The sequence below is a fragment of the Pseudorasbora parva genome, chromosome 20 (assembly GCF_024679245.1).
Source record: "Pseudorasbora parva isolate DD20220531a chromosome 20, ASM2467924v1, whole genome shotgun sequence".
In the NCBI taxonomy this organism is placed as follows: domain Eukaryota; kingdom Metazoa; phylum Chordata; class Actinopteri; order Cypriniformes; family Gobionidae; genus Pseudorasbora; species Pseudorasbora parva.
The window spans coordinates 37,978,953-38,000,045 of NC_090191.1; the positions used below are offsets into that span (position 1 = coordinate 37,978,953).

The 21,093-nt window shown below is 37.0% G+C and overlaps 1 protein-coding gene and 1 long non-coding RNA gene across 3 annotated transcripts in view; both read right to left on the reverse strand.

The window, feature by feature from the left end:
* chst11 (carbohydrate (chondroitin 4) sulfotransferase 11) overlaps nt 1-19,230 on the reverse strand; it is a 52,281-nt gene extending 33,051 nt beyond the window's left edge. The window contains exon 1 of one of the 2 annotated variants that reach the window (XM_067428133.1): nt 18,984-19,230. In XM_067428133.1, the coding sequence (XP_067284234.1) occupies nt 18,984-19,086 (103 nt within the window). In that variant the 5' untranslated portion in view covers nt 19,087-19,230. Of the gene's footprint in view, nt 1-18,968 lie in introns of both variants that reach the window. The other variant, XM_067428132.1, reaches the window with a different exon arrangement.
* Nucleotides 8,675-10,827, reverse strand: LOC137049582 (uncharacterized). The gene is made up of 3 exons (XR_010899649.1): nt 10,578-10,827; nt 9,271-9,361; nt 8,675-9,174 (listed from the first exon to the last, which is right to left on the reverse strand). It is a non-coding gene; the product is annotated as an uncharacterized lncRNA (long non-coding RNA).
* Nucleotides 19,231-21,093: the final 1,863 nt, after the last annotated feature.

The window sequence follows — 21,093 nt, forward strand, 5'->3', positions numbered from 1 at the left end:
CCAATTACAATCGAAGCATTCCCATAGGAACGTAGCATTCCCTTCCTGGTTTGGAGAACAGGAAACAGACACTCGTCTACAGCCGTTGTCATTTTAACTGCTAGCGCTCTGAAGCTTCATTTTATGTTGCATTGTGTACAGTGATCAAAGACGTGAGCGTCCCACACAAAGCTTTGAAGAGTTAGTGCACAACATAGTACAGTGAATAGTTCGCTCTCAAACACACATCTAAATGTAAATATGCTGCCTCAAGATGTGAAAGATTTTCAAAAGACTTCCATATTTCCGTATTTAATCTCAATCATTATTATAAAAATCAGTTATTTCCTTAAGTAAAAATGTTTCATTTGTCTTCTCTCTTTTTTTTCTTCTTTTTTTTTGCAGGTTACAGCAGCTCACACAAACGATTCTTTCAAAGCGATAATTCATTCAGAAACATTACACAGACACTCTTTACAAGCGAATCACTGAATCATTTGCTCAACATATCAATTCAAAAACACTGAATTGTTCAGAAAAAAAAATGTGGCTGTCTTTATGAGTGAATCCATGAATCTTTAGCTTAACCGATTAATTCAAAAAACGCAGATTCATTCAGAAAGAAACTAAATACTAACAACTATGTTTTGCTTAGAGATGCAGCAAATCTATTGAATCAATCACGTAACAAATTCATTCAAAAACGCAGATTTATTCAGAAACCAAACGCCTGTTTTGCTTGAAGATACAGCAAATCTCATATTCAAATATTGATTCATTTGCTCGTTTAAACACTGATTCATTCAAAATTAAAACACTAACCTGTGTTTTCCTTGGAGATACAGCTATTCTAATATTCGATTATTGACTCTTTCGGCCATTAAAAAACGCTGATTCATTTGGAAATGAAACGCTATTATGTGTTAAATGTGCACAGTAGCAAAAATCTGAAACGCAGCAAATCTGATATTCGGGAACAACAGCACTCTTGTTGAATAAATATTGTTATAAAAATGTATTTATTCCTAATTGGAAATATAAATATGATGATACTTGTAAATATCATAACATACACATCATATCATCACATGTATACAAATGAAGTAAATGGGTAGCTTTTAGTTTGCTCAACCTTTATTCTCCATTTGTTTTCCACAGAAAAAGAAAGTCATGTGGTTTTGGTAAATGATGTCATTTTTGAGTAAACTATTGCTTTCATGGACTTTGCTGTTGCATTCTCTCTCTCTTATTCTGATGCAACTTCTCTCTGTAACTACTTCTGATTTCAGGTCATTGCGGACAATTTTGTTGGGAAACACAGCAACTAACCACATCTGACAACACCACCGGGTGACATCAAGCTGCAAACCTGGTAGATGTCAGACGTTTGTTTACACCGGGGACTCTGGGAAATAAAATGATGGATACTTAAGCTCTTTGAAGCAAAAATGAGGTATCTGATAAACTCTCTCGAGTGTACACGCACCATAAGTTTTAGAGAGCGCAGTGCATGAATGTGACCCTTTAATCAATATGCCTCTCTCCAAACATATCCGTCTCTCACCAAATTTGCTTGCCTACCGTGTATACCGCCCATCTCAGTGGCTTTTTTCAGATTAAAAATGAGGCAGAAATGCAATAAATCACTTTAAATGGGTGTTCAGAAAATAGCTTCAAAATGTAAATAAATCTCTCAAAACTAGACTCGGCAATTAAAATAAAAGCATCTAACTGAGCTGGATAATGTTGTGGCGTGTTAGAATGGTCCCCATAGGCATTACAAAGTATTTAGCCTCCATTTAAGGATGTTCTCTCATTAAAGAAATCTACATTTTGTCTCCTTCTCACATGATGGATTGTATTTCAGAGTGCATAGACTGTAGCTGCTGTAAGTAAAATCAAACTTAAATGACATGAAACTGACTCGAATATTATATGAGGTATAAAAAAGTAGAAACTTATTTTGATGAGCTGACGCAATGTAAAACTTATCAAAGCAAGGAATGCAAGAAGTGCTGCACAGGGTATAAAATCTCGGTGCTCTTTGGTTGTGTAGGATGGTCACCAATTTTTAAATGTTTAAGCCATGAAAAAATAAAGGCTTTTTAACTTTTTAACACCCATCGAGTGCCTTGGACTACTTTTGCTTCTAGACTCAATGTAAAACTTATGTTGTCATAACTTCTTGATCGTATCATGGTTTATACTGTAGACGGGTACTGATGTCGTTTTTATTTTTTTTATTTTTTATACTTTCACGTGTTAATATGAAACACGAACATGAAACAACCTAACCTATAGCTCTTTAAAATCAAAATGAAATCAAATTTCAATATATATATATATATTTTTTTACTATTTTATACTTATACATTTCCCTGGTCTTATTGTGAAAATCGTATCAGTGGATGTTATAAAACTTTTTTTTTTTAAACTTTGTCTATATATAAATGTATTAATAATAAAATAGTGATAATAATGAGATGAAAGCTTGTTTCCGCCACAGAATAATTTTTTTTATTAAAAGATGATTGTGACGTTTTATCTCACAGAATAAAAGATAATTGTGACGGTTTTTCTCGCAATTCTGACTGAATTCTGACTTCTGTGGCAAAATCAAGCTTCCACATTAATGATAATGATAATAATTACATTCTATAATAACATAACTAATAAAATATAATAAATATAATCCTCTGAAACTACTCTCCTTTAATGCTGATGTCACTTACAGTTGGTTGTGTTGGCATTTAGATAATATTAACAATTTGCCAAATAGCTATACTTAGCTTAATTGTTTTTTTTATCAAACTTTTATGTAATGGTCATTTTTCACTATCCAATCACTTCCTGATGGAGAAAATCAAGTCTCATCTTACATTTTTTCTAGCTTCACTCAAAAATATTTCACATTATGAAAGCAAAATGGATTGCAAACAACAAGATCATGCTGACATTAAGATAACAACTGCTCATTTTCCCTTTTTACAGTGTATCTAGTAGGCCTAGCTATTTCCAACATGCCTCATCCCCATTCATCGTTTGACAGAATTGGATCATTCTAAGTGATTAACAGAAATGTCCGACAGATGATTAAACACTGAAACAATGCAGAAATCCAGGCGGGAACACTTATAGTTACATATACTGTAGTATATATTATTACTCTCTCTGTGAAGCAAGCCAGGCTCTATTTATAGCTGCTAGGTCAGAGTTTCTCCTCTCTCAAACACGCTTCCACCACAAACCTCTAATTCTCTATGACACACCCTTAAAGAAGAAGAAGAGGAGAAAGAAAAGAAGAGAAGATAAGCAAACTGAGGCTGCAGGACAGAAAAAAAACAGCAACCAATTGATTAAATTCAAACCGCAGTGTTCAAATCTGAAGCTAAAGCCCGTGTTAGTTAACTGAGACTGCATCATTCAGATCTATAATCAGCAGTGTAGGTCTAATGTACGGTTTGATACGGAGAAGCAAACATCCGTCAGCCAGATGCTCCGAAGACAAATGACACTACAACACTTCAGTCATCACCTCTGAGCTGTTTAAAACCATCCCTCTTCCTACTGCAGTGTCAAAACACCACTCAATGTAGCCTATATCATTCACCACACTGTAATGAGAGGATACAGCACACACACACACACACACGCGCGCGCGCTCATGTGCAATCTGTACACGTTTACAATCCGCATAAGTAAGCATTGCAGCTTTTTATGCACACAACTTGCCTGCAATCAGTCTTCCTTGCAACTCATTTGACTGTAAAGCCACCCCTAAACATCACCTAAAAACAACAGATTATAGTTGGCTGCTTTTCATGTGGGTCAGATGTTGTCTTCCTGTCTAAGTGGGCGCCCTTATGCTATTAGTCACGGTCTAACGGCACGAGACTAGTGCCCATTTGACCCGAGGAACCTCATGAATGTTTTAGACTGAGAGTGGCGTGCAGGAACGAGCAAGCCAAATACTGTGCTGCTCACCCACCGACCGATCCCACCCCAGAGACTCGTCCATGCAGTCCATTACAGGAGCGTACCATTACAGCTCAGCACAGGGGGGTCAGACTGACGAGTGCGCTTTGATTAGATCACCCACTTACACCTCTAATTAGCTTCATTAAATCAGACAACCTCCAAATTACAAGTGCGGTTCAAGCATTTCCCCGTCCGAATCTCCTCTCCCTCTAGTCTAGTGCTCTGCTCACCTTGACAAATGTTACAGTTTTTATTCTTTACAGTGTTATCAGTTATATACGGCTGGCTATATGTGATTATTTGAAACGACTGCGATTTGTTATAGACTTTACAATCCAATCACGTATAGCCTGAAATGTACAGCAGCACATTTTGTGAGTGCTCAAAACGAACTCCTTCCTGGAAGGTGTGCGCCTTCACTTTTAACATGCATTGTGAAGTGAACCCATTTCACTTTATTTCACAAACATGCAAGACTAATAAAATGCTAAGTCACACACACACAAAATATATATATATATTTTTAAATAAAATTATATATTATTATAATAATAATTGTTAATATAATGTACAATATAATTTAAATGTTATTCTTTTTATTAACTATAATATTAATGGTCTGTATTAATATTAAATAACAATATAATAATATAATTAAAAATATATATATAATTTGTATGAACTAAAAACTACAAATATAATATATTAATATAATATTTAGGTCGGCTAGGTTTCAGAAATTAACAGTGTGAATGGAAAATATAAATATTGTAATATTTATAAATATTGCAATATTTCAATTTCAGTTTATGTTTTAAATAAAGTAATTCTAGCCAGTGCAACAGTGTAATATTAATAAATATTTTAATATTTCAAATTCAGTTTATGTTTTAAAAAAAGTAATTCTACCCAGTCCAATATTTTCTTTTTAAATATTAAATTATATTAATTTATACATTTCTTATCGTAGAGGTAAATGGAATGGAATGTTGTAATATTATTAAATATTTTAATATATAAATTTGGTTATTTAAAATAAATAATAATGCAATTCTACCAGTGCAATTTTTGTTCGCAAATATTTGATTATAAGAATTTATACATTTAATAACATAGACCTAAATAGCATGAAATATTGCATTAATAAATATTTTAATATTTTAATTTCAGTTTATTAAAATAATTAGGTAATTCTACCCAGTGCAATATTTGTTTGCAAATATTTGATAATGAAAATTTCATATCATAAATGTAATGGTAGGAAATATTGTAATATTTATAAATAATTTAATATATTTTTTAAATAATGTATTCTACCCAGTGTAATATCTGCTTGCAAATATTTGATTATGAGAATTTCATATCATAAATGTAAGTGGTATGAAATATTGTAATATTTATAAATAATTTAATATTTAAATTTCTTTCTTTTTTTTAAATAATGTAATTCTACCCAGTGTAATATTTGTTTGGAAATATCTTATTATGAGAATTTATACATTTCATATCATAGATGTAAACGGCATGAAATATTGTAATATTAATAAATATTTGAATATTCAAATTTCTGTAAAAACATTTTAATAATGTAATTCGACCTGGTGCAATATTTATACATTTCATATCATAAATGTAAATTGCATGAAATACCGAATCACAATCATTTGTAGTAGAATTTGTCCTCAGCAGAAATGTCATAAAGCCCTGAAAAGCAGATCAACAAGTAAAAGAGCCACAAAACAGAACCGTACTCATCATTAAGACTTCATGAATTAAACCCCAGTGTCTTTTAGATGGATTTAAACAACAGCTGCTTTTACGAGGCGAGATTCAGAGAACAATCAGCTTTATGTACAGTATGTGAATGAGCTGAGTATGAAGCCGTGAACTGCAGTGCGATGCTGTGTGTGTGAGCAGTGTTTCGCTCTGTTTTGGCTCTTTGTCTTCTGTTACTATTTGGAGCATGCTCAGAAAATCAGGCCCGTAAATCACCCGCTATCTCTTACCAAAAATGCCCCCATAAGGGCCACTGCGACTGTTGCCATGGGAACATGAAAAGGACGTACACTGATGGGATGTCTTCATGTCACGGCCAGGGGTGTACTTTTAAAACCAGGAAAATGTCAAAAACTGAGACTTTGTCCACAAGTGAGACGCTCTACAGCTCACTCAAACACACACACACACACACTTATGCGTGCAAAACGATCTGTTCTCTAAATAACGTCCATGTTCCTGCTAAAGTTTCTCTTCCTTATCCTCCAAACAAAATGGTATGGTTTTAAAGTAACTGAAACACATACACATACCACAAAATTACAGACTGGAAGAGGACTAGTGAGATGTTAAAATAGCCAGAAGGGGGAGGGGGGTGACAGTAGACAAACCAGAAGAGTCACACAGGATGAAAATTATAGCAGGACCTTCAACAGTGTCACACACACACACACACACACACACACACACACACACACACACACACACACACACACACACACACACACACACACACACACACACACACACACACACACACACACACACACACACACACACACACACACTGCAGTTATGTCTGGATTCCGATTGGCTGTCAGTGCTTTTATCGTTCATCATCATTCTGAAAGTCATGTGTTTTGTTTTCGTTTTAGTTGTGGTGTGGACTTTCCCCAAATCCATTATTATAAGGGAACATTGTTAAACCAGTAGGTCTTTATTAGTGAGTCAAAGTATCATTCATTCATTCATTCATTCAATCGATTCGTTCAAACACGCTGATTTATTCGGGAATGAAACAAGTTGCTATCCTTATGAGTGAGTCATTGAATCAATCATTCAATCGATTCATTTAACAACACTGATTCATTCAGGAACGATACAAGTGAATGGCTGGCTACTCTCTTGAGTAGGTACTAATTTTGAATAAGTAATTACTTTACAACTCCTTAAAAAGTATCTTCTATATCGTATGATTATAGGATTCACACGGTAGTATGAATGTAATCCAGAAATACTATATTAGCCATGGTGTCATTCTCATTTGACCTCATGTGCTTCATCCCAGTTCGCCTACTTATACTACGTCCTAAAAGTATGTACTCTTTTTGTGAAGGAATAGTATATACTTTTGAGTGTGTAGCAGAAAAGTATGCAAGCTTCGGAACTACTTCGCCATCTTTAACGGACTCTGTCGCTTAGTTACCTGCATCCCGTCACCGTTTATCTGCCCTGTCAATCATCCTCACAGTTCAAATCCTCCACATTCAGATGAATCTCCTACCGTATCGGAGAGAAATGTAGCCGCACGCTGATCTGCCAGTCATGGATCTTTAATGCAGAGACTCCCCTCGTGTTTGCAGTTTAAATATAATGATGCATTTAAAACTTAATGTCCAAACGTGTCATTACAAAAGTTCACAATGCTGCTGCAGGTCAAATATAACGTGGAAAGCACTGAATAAATATATTAATGTCAGGTTAAATATTGATAGTTAGTCACTCAAACCCCTTTATCTAAACTTCTCTATTAACGGCGGACTCGCACATCCATCATGTTTGTATTTTTTTAAAGCTTTTTATCTGTGTTTGTAGTTCTAATCGAATCCTCGTCCAACTCGCAATGGGTTGTGGGTAATATCAGCCGTTAGCGTGTGCGTCGATCTGCACTTCGAATTCTGACCGGAAATAGTAAACCATCCGGGTATCTTTGGAATACTCTTTTCAACATACTACGATTTGGGACATACTAATTCTATTTTCGAGTACTATTTAGTATGGATAGCATGCGATTTGGGACGCAGGGCTACACCAGTGTTAGTAACTTCGCTTCACCTCCATTCATAAATCCTCTCGTGTAAATCGTCCATCGTATGCACGCTTTAAAATCTTGCCGGAAGAAGTAGGTCATCTAGTCTACTGTTTTCACAGTTTTTTGCCCATAGTAAGGAAGTATATTATTTCGGATGCAGCCACTGTCTTTATGAATCATTCACTCAACTGTTCAAAAACACGGATTCATTCAGGATTCGGAATGAGAAGCTTCTACTCTGTTCTCTGAGATTCGTTAAGAGGAGCGAAAACTAAGTAACTGCAAATATTCTGTCTAAAATGTAACTTACTGAAGCAAGAGTAGTGCCTCCTTGTAGCTAACTTCAATTTGCAGTTTAACGTTACCTGGTGCTTAGACATATTTTTGGATGTTAAAACGGCTCAATGGGTCATTAGTTTGGGGGTGGGACTATCGGTTTGCCCATCCAATGGCAGATGAGGGGAGTGTTTGGGGGAACCTTTTAGAAAACAGTCATTATTGGAGTATGCACAGCAAAAAACATGTTGGGAGATTTATCACCACGGGTGTTAAAATTATCACTTTCCGGGTGAACATACAGGTCCGTCTTTGCTAGTGTTAAAACAACACTGACGAAAGTGTTCGTTATACAAACACTGTGTTAGTGTTTCTTTTTAGTCACTCGAGGTGTTGAGAAATGTATTACTCATAAGTGTACATTTAACACTTTATGGTGATTAATCTCACACACCCAGTTTATTTAATGTAAATACTTAAATACTAAAATGGCACTGTGAATGAAATTTAAAACAATTTATATATATTATTTTATTTTTTCCCCCCAAAAAATCAAGTGACTACAAATTTATTTGAATATTTATTGAAATTGTAATATATCAATTCCATTACATTTATGTATTGGCAGACACTTTTATCCAATGCGACTTACACTGCATTCAATACCATTTTTAATTAAAAAAAACATTTTTGTCAGTTCTTGCTTTCGCCGGGAATCGCTACAGTAAAGCCATTGTTGTCACACATACAATTGAATAAAACAATTTCTTGTTATACTCCAATGCTATAACATCTTACCATGATAAATCTCTACTGCATTTCAAACAAGATTAAACAAAGAAACATTCCTCAAGTAATGTTTTAATTGAAAATACAAAAATTCAACATTGTATATATTAAATCAACCTTAATGTTAAAAAACTGTCTGGTTTGTAATTCATTCTGATAAAAATACTATTCCTTTATAAATTAATACATTTACATTTGGCAGATGATTTTATCCAAAGCGACTTACATTGCATTCAATGTACGCATTTTTACATTTTGTCAGTTCTTGCTTTCCCAATTCATCGATCCCACGATCTTGGCGTTGATAGCGCTCCTCAAAATGATCCAAACACATAGTATCGTTCCTGTTAAAGAGACAAATTTGGTTAAAACAAACACATTAAAAAAAATCTAAGATATAAAGTTTCAAACATCTTCAATCAACAAGCAGAGATACTTACATAGCCTGTCTTCCTTTCAGGATCGTTTAGGTTTGTAGAGTAATAATGCCAAGGGCATACAGCATAGATTGTGGCCTTAAGTGGTTTCCTTCTGCAATAATAAACAATATTCCATGAAACAAAAATCCTCCAAAGCAGAAAGCAAACTAAAAGACTCAAAATAATCAGGTCACTTTGCGTTTTACTTCAGGTTATTTTTATACCAATACATAGCAAGAAAACGTTATATTCAAAACATAAGCACTACTGTTACAGATTTATAATGCTACAACTAGAAAAGGCTAGAACTAAGTTGTACAGAAAAAAATCGCGCATGGAAGGGCACTAATGCATGTCTGCTCAACTAATACAAAATAAGACGAAAAATGTCAAATAGTACAAGTGTGCAATGTCGTGGAATGTAACTTATACGCCAAAACTCATTTTGGCGTGCATATGATACGCACTTTATGGCGTAACGTTATATGACACGCTCTCTTGGGTAGGTTTAGGGTAGTGGGGTGGGGGGTTCGTATGTATAATACGCCATAAATTGCGTATCATATGCACGCCAAAATGAGTTTTGGCGTATACATTCCACGACATTGCACACTCGTACTCGATCTTGAGTTTCTATATATTGACTGAAGCAGTTCATGAAGAAAAGCGTGTCCTACGATGTTTTCGACATTTTGGAGCGCTGTACAGAATGGTCGGCGTATGTTATCAAAGTACCACGAGAAGATTGCTAGAACACACAGAGCATTTCACTCGCAAAATGTTGCAGGCCGATCAGTATGCGCAGCGCCGACAATGATGGACCGTGCTATCCGTGGGTGCTCGGCTAGGGATCGAGCCCCGGCGTCACACAAGAAAAAAAAATTAAGAGCAATTAATTCATTCGATTAACGTCTGCTTTCTCATTTGAATGACATTTCAAAACACCAGAAGTAACTCGTAGTTACGGGGTGAAAGATATAAACACTCTTATAAAGGTTGGAAGTCCTAAAGAAATAACTATCCAAGTCCAGTGAGTTAAAAAATGACACATAATGTTAATGCTGCTACATTATTACAAAATTAGTACAACGAAATTAAGTCACTTATGTAAATCTCGTCCTCCATTAACGAATTTAGTGTGTTAGTGGGGTTTATTCAGTTATGTTAAACTGAATGGCGGATCAAAAGCGCGCTAAATTTAAACTGAGGTAAACAAAAAAAAAAAAAAAAACGCTAACAGAGTTAAGTCAACCACATCGGCTACGTTACTCATTATACAAGCTCATTAATAAATCACAAGTTGATAAGATAATAATACTATACTATACCTTGTCCTTGTAACCGTTGTGTGTGCAGGGAAATCCATAAAGATGGAGAGACCGAAGGATGAGCTGGGAAATTTAAAATGCTCTGCACATGCGCAGATGTTGATTGTTAACACCCAAAGGAAACACTGTGCTTTATCACCCAAAGGAAACACTGTGCTTTATCACTAAACAAGTGATAAAGCATATAATATTTGTAAATTAACACCAGATTTTATCACTAGATGCCCAACACCAGGTTTTTATCCCTCAGTAATTTGCTGTGTGGGGTCTCTACGTAACAAAAGTGGGCGTTTCTAAATGTGTGGGGGTTTTAAAACTGATGTGTGTTTATAAACCATGCCATGAAAATGATCCCCTTCCCCCTAAACCCTACACGCACTGTGACGTGGGCAAATCAGGAAAAACGCCTCTCGTGTTAACACACATAAAGTAAAAAAAAAAGATAAGATATATGTATGCTTATACACACAATTTTTAATGATTTTATCGCGACGCTGAGCAGTTTAAGCATGCCCTCCACGCTCTCTTAAATTTCTCTTTTTCACATCAGGTCTATATCAACTGTAATGTGTCTCTTCAGGCCCGATGCCGTTGCTAACTGCCTCGTTTTCTTTTAGTGCTGAAGAGGGATTCAATCGGATAAATAAACTTTTTATTAATAGGTATGGATTCTCGCAGTATCCACCCATCATCTTACGGTCTTATTATTCAAGGGAGTGAGCCTTCATGTCCACATGCTTACAAACAAACAAAAGAAAAGCGTCCACACGGCTAACACACACACGCACACGTGTGAACACCTGTTTACACTCACACACCCCATCCCCCCAAAACACACATCATACATGCCACTGTTTCCATGGTGATCGCTTACACCCCGTGAAATGTGGTATTTCTCCGCCGTCGCATATCTTCTCACTGGAGTTCGCTCTTTTCTTTGTCTCTTTCTAATGGCCTCTTTCTTCCTCTCTCTTTTCTTTGGCCTGCAGCACCGATAAATATGTTTTAATCATGGACAGGATGAGCTCTCAGGTATTGCTAGAACAAATCAACCTCTTATGGACATATATAAATGTGAGAGTTTAAGACAAGTATGCTTGTTCAGAAGTAGTGATAGTGATGGATAACTCTTTTTTTTTTTACACCCTAGAGAAGTCTGTATAAATACACACCCCTCCTGACAGCATACATGCACAGCCAAACCGTTTCTCTTATTAAAAACCATAATTCACTTCAGCTCTTTTCAAGAACGTAATTAATTCTGAACAAATTCTCAGACTTGCTCAGTCTGACTGTGAAAAAACTCAGAACTGTACCTGAAGCACTGAATTTCACAAAGAAATGGGTAGGTCGTATTTCAGAACGGAATAAAAAAAGAAATAATATTTAGCAATTTTGCATTATTTATTTTCATGTTTACCCCCCCCCCCCCCCCCCGCCATTATCAAATCAAATTCTGTACAATAAATACTTTTTTATATAAATTATATTATATATTACATTGTATAGCATTATATTTTAGTTAGTGCTATCACATCGATTAATTGTTTTAAAAGTGTATTTGTGTGTGTGTGTGTGGGGGGGGGGGGGTGTAATCCCTACGTTATGGGGACAAAATGTCCCCACAAAGATGGCAATATCCGAAATCCTTGTCCTTGTGGGGACATTTTTAGGTCCCCATGAGGAAAACATCTTATAAATCACACAGAAGAAGTTTTTTTGAGAAAGTAAAAATGCAGAATGTTTACTGTGACGGGTAGGTTTAGGGGCAGAGGCAGTGTAGGGGGATAGAAAATACGGTTTATACAGTATAAAAACCATTACGCCTATGGAAAGTCCCCATAAAACATGGAAACACGACGTGTGTGTGGGTGTGTGTGTGTGTGTGTGTGTGTGTGTGTGTGTGTGTGTGTGTGTGCGTGCGTGTGTGTGTGTGTGTACGTGCGTGTGTGTGTGTGTGTGTGTGTGTGTGTGCTTCTTAGACAGTCTTACCCCTTTACTTGTTTCATAGTTCATTCTGTCACAGACGAAAGAGGTCTGTCTGACCTCTCCCTGTTTTCATGGCAACGAGCATAAACAATAGCCAAATGCAGTTAGGACCCTCTTCTCCCATTAACAGTATAGAGTTCGTCATACGACAAGATCAATACTTATCAATACTCTCGCCTACAAAACACTCAATTCAGCACGCGCTGACACTCCACAGAGCGCATAATGACTGCAGCTCTAAAGGCTGACAAAGGCCCTAATGAGACACACACACAAACACACACACATATATACACATATACACACTTTTTATTATGACAATTGGAGCACAAATGGAAGCACACATTGTTTCTCCTACTGATTTTTCTCCTGAACAAAAGATCCCAAACTTTCCTCATCAAAGTAAACAATATCAGCAGCGCACAGTCATTTCATACCTCTGTACTTTTACTGTACGTCAACAACTGTGTCTATTTATTTCTCCAGCAGACTTTTAGGAAAACATCAAGAGCAAGTCACTTATATAGCATATCTGAGAACTTTATCTCTCCTAAGCTATAAAAAAGCAACCTCCGAGCACTTCTTCTGGGATCTGCACACACCATGACCCCACAACTCTGTAATTATCAAATTCAAAAAAGGAGAAACGCATAATCTTGCAACACAAACTCGCTTCACCAAAATATTTAAAGCACCGGCTCCTAAAAAAAGCAAAGTTATTATGGGATGGAGGATATAATCAGCCATCTCTTCATTCCTCCAGCTCCCTCCAGATGCGGGTGGCTGGCATCCAGATGTTGGACTTGGTAAATGACACTTATGCCGTTTTCCATCGTTAAGACGCGGCTCCTCCCACGACAGCACGCTGCAGACGGAGCAAGCTGAGCCTAATGAGCCTAATGGGCTGACTCATAAACCACAAACATGTGCACACTTTTATCTCACACAAATGGCTGCGCTGCGATTGGGAGTCGCTTTAACAATTAACCATCGGAGAGACCCAAAGGGCAAGAGAGAGGAGGACAGATGTGCAGAAAACATGAGGCGTGGCTTTTGACATCGACACAAATCAAAAGAAGAAGGAAGCCTTTCAGATATACAGGGGATGCCTATACAGTTGCCATTCTCCAAAGCAAGCTTATCAGGGCATGTGTGGGGCAGGTACGATAGCAGCAGATGTTCACGCGTGCCACAAAACACAAACACAAAACCTGGAAGTGTGAGCCACAAATTCAATCCGTTTCAGCAGATGGATATCAACCAGATTGCTCTGGTGGGCTCCAACGACACAATCTCTGTCTCGAACACGAGGCACAGCGCAATAATAACAAGTGCAGTGAAGAAGAGAATGTGAATCCGGCCCATTAAACAAACCTGATATCACTACAATTATGTTACAAAGGCAAAAGAATTTAGCTTGAAGCTTATTTAGGTAATGTGTGTGTCTCTGAATAACAATTATTCTCAAAGCTGGAGCTGTAACAGTCCACATCTCGTAAAATATTGTTTTAATCAATTAATTAGATTTATTCATTAAATGTATTTATATATAGGCTATATTATATATTATGTATATATATATATATATATATATATATATATATATATATATATATATATATATATATATATAATAACTGTCATTAAATAGATTTAGACAGAATAATATAAACATTTAATCAGAATTTAAATGAAAATGTGACTATTAAATTTATTAAATGATTATAGTATCATGCAAATTAAAATAATATTATTTTAATTAATGTATTGGTATTACAGAATTTTATATTCTATTGCATATTATTACAAATATATGATATTGATATTGCAGAATATATTATAAACATTATTCTAAATTTGAATACATTTAAAATGACTATTTATTGAATTAAATTATTTAATTATAAATTATATTTATAATTAAAATGTTTGTGTAGTATATATATAGTAATTAAAGGAACTGTATGTAAGAAATGTATTTCAATGAATCATAAAATGGACCTGATATATCAGTAGACATTAAGAAATCATGTTCATTTCAAATACTTATATCACTGACAGCAGTAGTCCGGCCAGGATATTGTCATTTAAAAGTCGTTGTTGCAGCCCTCAACTGATGTTGATGTTGACATGTGTTTTGGCCTGAAGCTCCGCCCTCCACCTATCGACCAATCACAAAGTCAGGAGTGTTTCAGCATCCGGGTTGCCAGATCTGCTCTAGTTACCACAGCTGCTGATACAAACGTTCCTGCTGGATCCTGGAGCCAATCTGGCAACCTCGAGTCAGGGGGAGGGGGAGGGGGGAAACGCCTGCAGTACCAGTTTTGGCCACACACTTCCTTTAAATACAATTATATAAAAAAATATTATAATAAATAAGAGACCCCTTAACATTGAGAAATCAATGTATATATTACAGAATATTATAAACATGTATTCTGGAATCATCATTTCTCCAGCTGTACCAGTGTCCAAATCTCTCTGGGACCAGCTTGAGCATGTGGGTGTGTGTAAGCTGATGGCTTGGAGAGTTTGGAAAACAACGAATAGACCCACTGAGATCACACAAACAGGATATCCTGCATATGCACTCTCCAAAAAAATGGACACAGAAAAAACAACAACAACAATGAGCTTGGAACTGGCAGGCAAACACTTACGCAACAGCAGACAGAAACAGAAACAGTGTGATTCCACCTTCGATATGTCATGGGCTTTACTGGTGACATGACCTTTATCATTCACATCAAATGCCAGGCCTCCTCAACAGACTGGGAAGATGAAGAAGAAAGATTACTGTACGTCAGTCACACAAATACAGAAAGAACGACTTTATCTGAGCTCTCAGAAGAGAAGCGGGGTTCTTTGGTCTGCTGGTCTGAGTCCTCGTCCCGGTCCTGAGTAACCAACCCTTAAGGAATGTTGAACTCCCCACCGACATTCCTTATCTCTTTTCTTCTAAGACAACTCATTTTGGTTTCTTTCCACACATATAATTCCCTCTCTTTTCTCTATCTCTCCAGTCCTGCCCAGAGGAAAACCATATCACTCAAGAGTTCTCCAAGTAACTTTTTTTCAGAAGTTTCTTCAGAAATAAAAATAGAGACAATTGAGCTATAAAATGAACGTGGACAACTTTAACACTGAGAAATGTGATGTGAAACATTAAATCCATGGTTTTTGAAATACAAATATTTCCAATATTTTAAAGAAATATTCCAAGTTCAAATGTTGATAACCACAAAAAGGAATTTTAAGTAATCTCTCGGTTTGTGCATGTTTTTAAAAAAACGATAACATTATTGTCTCCGTTTAAGATGCAAACATGCAAATTTGTCAAAACAGTGACATTATGCGCATGTGTAATAACCGGCAGAGTCGAGTAAGACTGACTAATTTTATGTCGTAGATTAAAACGCGAAAGCGTCTTGAGCTTTGTGTTCACCACAGACATTATTTCAGCCATTTAATCAAAACCCCCATTCAAAAAACCCATTGACTTCGGCATGAGGGAACCGCTAGTGCTAAAATGCTAACTCTCTTCCACGTTTTGGCCTACAAAGTGATGTCATACCTGCACAATCTATAGGTGCGTCTACAAAGTGGCATCGCCATCTACTGGCCTGGCAGCAAAATAGAGCATTTTCCGTGTAAACGGGGGTCGTTTTGACAACAACAAATCGTTTGTACCAAGCGGCAACCTCCCGCGATCTCTCTTGAAGCCAATACGGAAGTAATGCAAACTGTAATTCCTCAACTGGCCACTAGAGGCAGGCTCCAGAAGGGAGCAGAATCTCATTGAGCCCGATGTTAAAATTCTCAACTTTACAGCAGAAAAAAACATGTTTACAGTCTGGTACAAATTGTGGTTTTGGCCTATAAGGCTAATTTTGATCTTCATGACAACTGTGAGGGGGGTGAATTTTTTTATAACTCATTCGTTTACGTTATAAAAAGTCTTAAAGTTCTGCATAATTAAGGGCGTGGTTGCAAGTGGATAGCCATTTATCTGCCGTCTATAGTCATTGCGTCACCTAAACTCCGCGCACATCCTGCCTTTTTGCCCATTTTCTGTTATCCTGCCCATTTTCTGTGGGAGTGACACGCGATGACTCGCTCACAAGATGGCAACGCCCAGCTCGACTCTACTTTAAGCTTCAGAACGGCTTATCGGAATCCTATGGGTGACGTCACGGACACTACGTCCATATTTAATTACAGTCTATGGTTTGTACACGAAAAATGCAAAGAAAAAACGTTTCAGTTTTAGTTTAACGTTTTTCATGTAAACGTACACTAAATCATAATTTTTGCAGTCGTTTTGTAGTTTTGTAATAGCAACAAATTTTTTAAATTCCTTCCTTTAAAAACACACAAAAAAGATTTCTTTGCAATACAGTCATTTCAACATGCATATTAACTATGTCTCATGGCTGCGCTACTGAAAGAGAAAGTGGTAATCACCATTACACCGCAAAGGCTGTGGATTGAGCTTAACTCCTGAACCTGAAATATTCCTTTAAAAACATAATTCTCTGTTCATCACAAACACACTGGAGCATGACGTCAACACCGTCACTCAACTGCTCGGGTCCATTTGAGGTGCTTTCTAATGTGTGTGTGTGTGCCAGTGTGTTTTTTCGGGGTATGTTTGTAGGCTAGAGTGCATAATAAGGTCACAGGGGGAGAGGAAACGACAAAAGAGCAAAGGCATGCTGCCATAGACACACACACACACACACACACACACACAAACACACACACACATAAAGAGAGAGAGAAGAGGAAACTCAAACACCTGTCAAGCCAATGTGGAGCATAAGGGAGACTGTTGTATTAGACCGTGTTTAAAAGCATGTGGGATGCACAGATGTGTTTAGAAACAGCTGCTTGTACCACCATGATAAAAATGCCTGTACATCCCAGCAGACCATGGGATGCCGTTGCAGCTTGTGACACTATAAAACACAACAGGCTGAGTGTTATGTGTCACAGCGTGCACTTTTGATCTTCTCTGAAACATCATGTGCAGGTCTGGAGGCAACATCTGGATGAGTGTGCATGGACTCATCGGTTCCTCCGTCTCGTTTCAGCATCCGCTTGTGTAAGAGGAAGATGATGACATGGGCATTCCAGCGGACTGCTGAGAACCTTCACATGCCGGTGACTGATGACTCACCGTTTCCAGAGACATTCCACGGTGCCGGTGACCACAGCCGTCACTGACTACTGCATTACTACACCGGTTTCATTGTCCTTATCTGGGTCTTCCATCCACAGCGCATTAGAATTACCCCAGAAATACAGCCTACATGCTTTGGACAAGATGAACCCAAACCGATGGGCAGGACAATGGAAAAGTCTAGCAGACTCAGATTATACATAAAACATCATCTATCAAAAAAACTTACAGATGTCTTCTAAGATAGATAGATAGATAGATAGATAGATAGATAGATAGATAGATAGATAGATAGATAGATAGATAGATAGATAGATAGATAGATGGATGGATGGATGGATGGATGGATGGATGGATGGATGGATGGATGGATGGATGGAAGGACGGACGGACGGATGGGTAGATCCATCCATAGATAGACAGACAGACAGACAGACAGATAGATAGATAGATAGATAGATAGATAGATAGATAGATAGATAGATGGATGGATGGATGGATGGATGGATGGATGGATGGATGGATGGATGGATGGATGGATGGATGGATGGATGGATGGATGGAACTTTATAATTAAAAAAACTAAATAAAGTTCTAAATAAGAGAGAGAGAGAGAGAGAGAGAGAGAGAGAGAGAGAGAGAGAGAGAGAGAGAGAGAGAGAGAGAGAGAGAGAGAGAGAGAGAGAGAGAGAGAGAGAGAGAGAATTGAACGATCACATGCTATATTTTCTCCGGTTGTTCATTTGCTGGTCCACTCCACTTCATACTTTCTATTGAATCTCTGAGCGGCGCTCTAAGCATCGGTTCTGGAGCAGCAGCAGACCGGCGACGGCATGTCAGTGTTGATGTATGGATGTTTGTACAGCCTGTCAGCTCTTTGATTCAGTGCACTGACTCTATACTGTCCCGGCCACACCGGAGACAATGACCATCCGTCCACAACACAACACTCAACTACCGACCCGGGCTCTACCCATTGTGCATTGCAGCTATAAATAAAAGATTAAAATGCATGAAACTGTAGGGTATTATTGATAGGCAACCGAGAGCTGGAGCTTTGATGTGAGGCAGTACATCATTCACTCGCTGCTGATGATCGATGCGCTCCTTTAAACAGCTCATTGATTATGAATGACATTCTTCCACACTAAATCACCAAGTCAGGGGCTACAACGGAGCATCTTAAAAACCTTTAGAATGAAACCAACACGAAGTCCTACCTGGTTGGAACATACTTTGGAAATAGAAGATGACCAGAATAAAAGATCCCAAACAAGTGGCCAGCACCATCCGGCAGATCCTACTCATCCTCATGAGGTCCAGTAGCGTCTGTTTCATGGCTGGGCACGGAGGGACGGAGGGAGGCTGCCGAGCCCCGTACAGCGGGTCTGTGTTTGATGCTGATGCTCTCGGTGCTGCTGCCGCCTGCCTGCGTCCGTGTCTCAAAGACCTCCGCGCAGCTCCCTGAAGTGCGCTGCCTTCCTCCGCACACTAGACTACAGCGGCGAAGCCCCGCCCCCTCTCGCCGCGCGCGCCCACGCTTTCATCTCTGTTTCCATTTAACTTGTCGCAATCATCCCTCGCTTTTTATGAGTTTTCGAAGTTGAAACTTGATTTTAGTCATCAGCAATTAAATAAAGAGGGTTTATTTAAAAGCATAGTTCACCCAAAAAGGAAAATTCTGTTCAAGTTGTTCCAAACCTGTTTAAGTTTCTTTGTTCTGCTGAACACACACACACACACACACACACACACACACACACACACACACACACACACACACACACACACACACACACACACACACACACACACACACACACACACACACACACAAGATATTTTGAAGAATGTTTGTAACAAAGCAGAGAGAACAACCATTCACTACCATAGGGGAAAAATACTATAGTGACTGTTTTTTCTCTCTGCTTTGTTACAAACATTCTTCCAAATATTTAATATATATATATATATATATATATATATATATATATATATATATATATATATATATATATATATATATATATATATATATATATATATATATATATATATATATATATATATTTGTGTGTGTTCAGCAGAACAGTGTGTGTTCAGCTGTTGGGTTCGTTTTTTAAATACAATAGTTAACCCAACAGTTGGGTTTGTCCATATTTGACACAAATTTGGGTTAAAACAACCCATCATTTTTTAGTGTATTATTATTATTATTATTATTATTATTATTATTATTATTATTATTATTATTATTATTATTATTATTAGAATTATTAGAGAAAAACAGTCAAGTTGAGTGTCAGTAATACTACTAATAGCCTACTACAGTAATACTAAAGTAATTAAACTACTATATATAATGTTAAATATAATGTATAATAATGCATTGGGGGAATATTTGTGGTTCCTGATAATGCCATTTCTTAAGTTACCAGTAAAAAGTGTCCTACGTTATTTTAAATCTAGTCAGTGACAGAGTGCAAGTATTCGTCTAAAATAATTGTTAAATTAAAAATTAGATTAAATTGCTAAAATTTTAAGCTTCAGATTCATTCATATTTTCATTCTGGTGTCAGCCCTATATCCTGTGCATTTGGTTTCCTGCACCAAGTCTAAGCCTATTCATTTCCACCCCTAATGTAATACCAAACTTAGCATTTTAAACAACAGTAAAAAAAATTTTTTTTAAATAAAATAAAATAAAATAAAATAAAATAAAATAAAATTGTAATTATATGACGAAATTAAAAAGATAAAACATTGCTAAAGTTAAAACTCAGGTCCAGGCATTGTGATTAAGTGATTTTATCATTTGTATTATAATTATTGTATTTATAATTAAGTGATTTTAACTTATATAAGCAGTGGAGTTAGATTGATGTCCCTGATATGATCTGCTGCTGTACATTAACCTACTGAACTCATTGTGCAGTCATCAGTGTGAGAGACAAGAGCAAGTTCGTCAGAGCGGGGAACTACTGGCCTAAAAAATCCCAATGACATTACGAGACTGTGGTCCGGTCGGTGGGATTTTTTCAGTATGTGCTGGTAAATAATGCAGAAGCTGGAAAGACCAGAGATCAAACAAGTAGCCCAATACATAAATGCCACCAGATGAAAAGCCATAAATCAACACACTGCATAGAAATGGAAACCTACAAAAGACAGAAAACCCATAGAGCTTTAATTGAATTTTAACCTGCTACACACCAGTTTGGATCCCAGCCTCAGGCAAACAGTGCTCAGTCGATGCCCCCCTGTGCTGAAGCCTGGGTACAACAACACAAAGCCAATCACGATGGCAGAATGACTTTTGAGAGATTTAGAGAGGAAACTAATCAA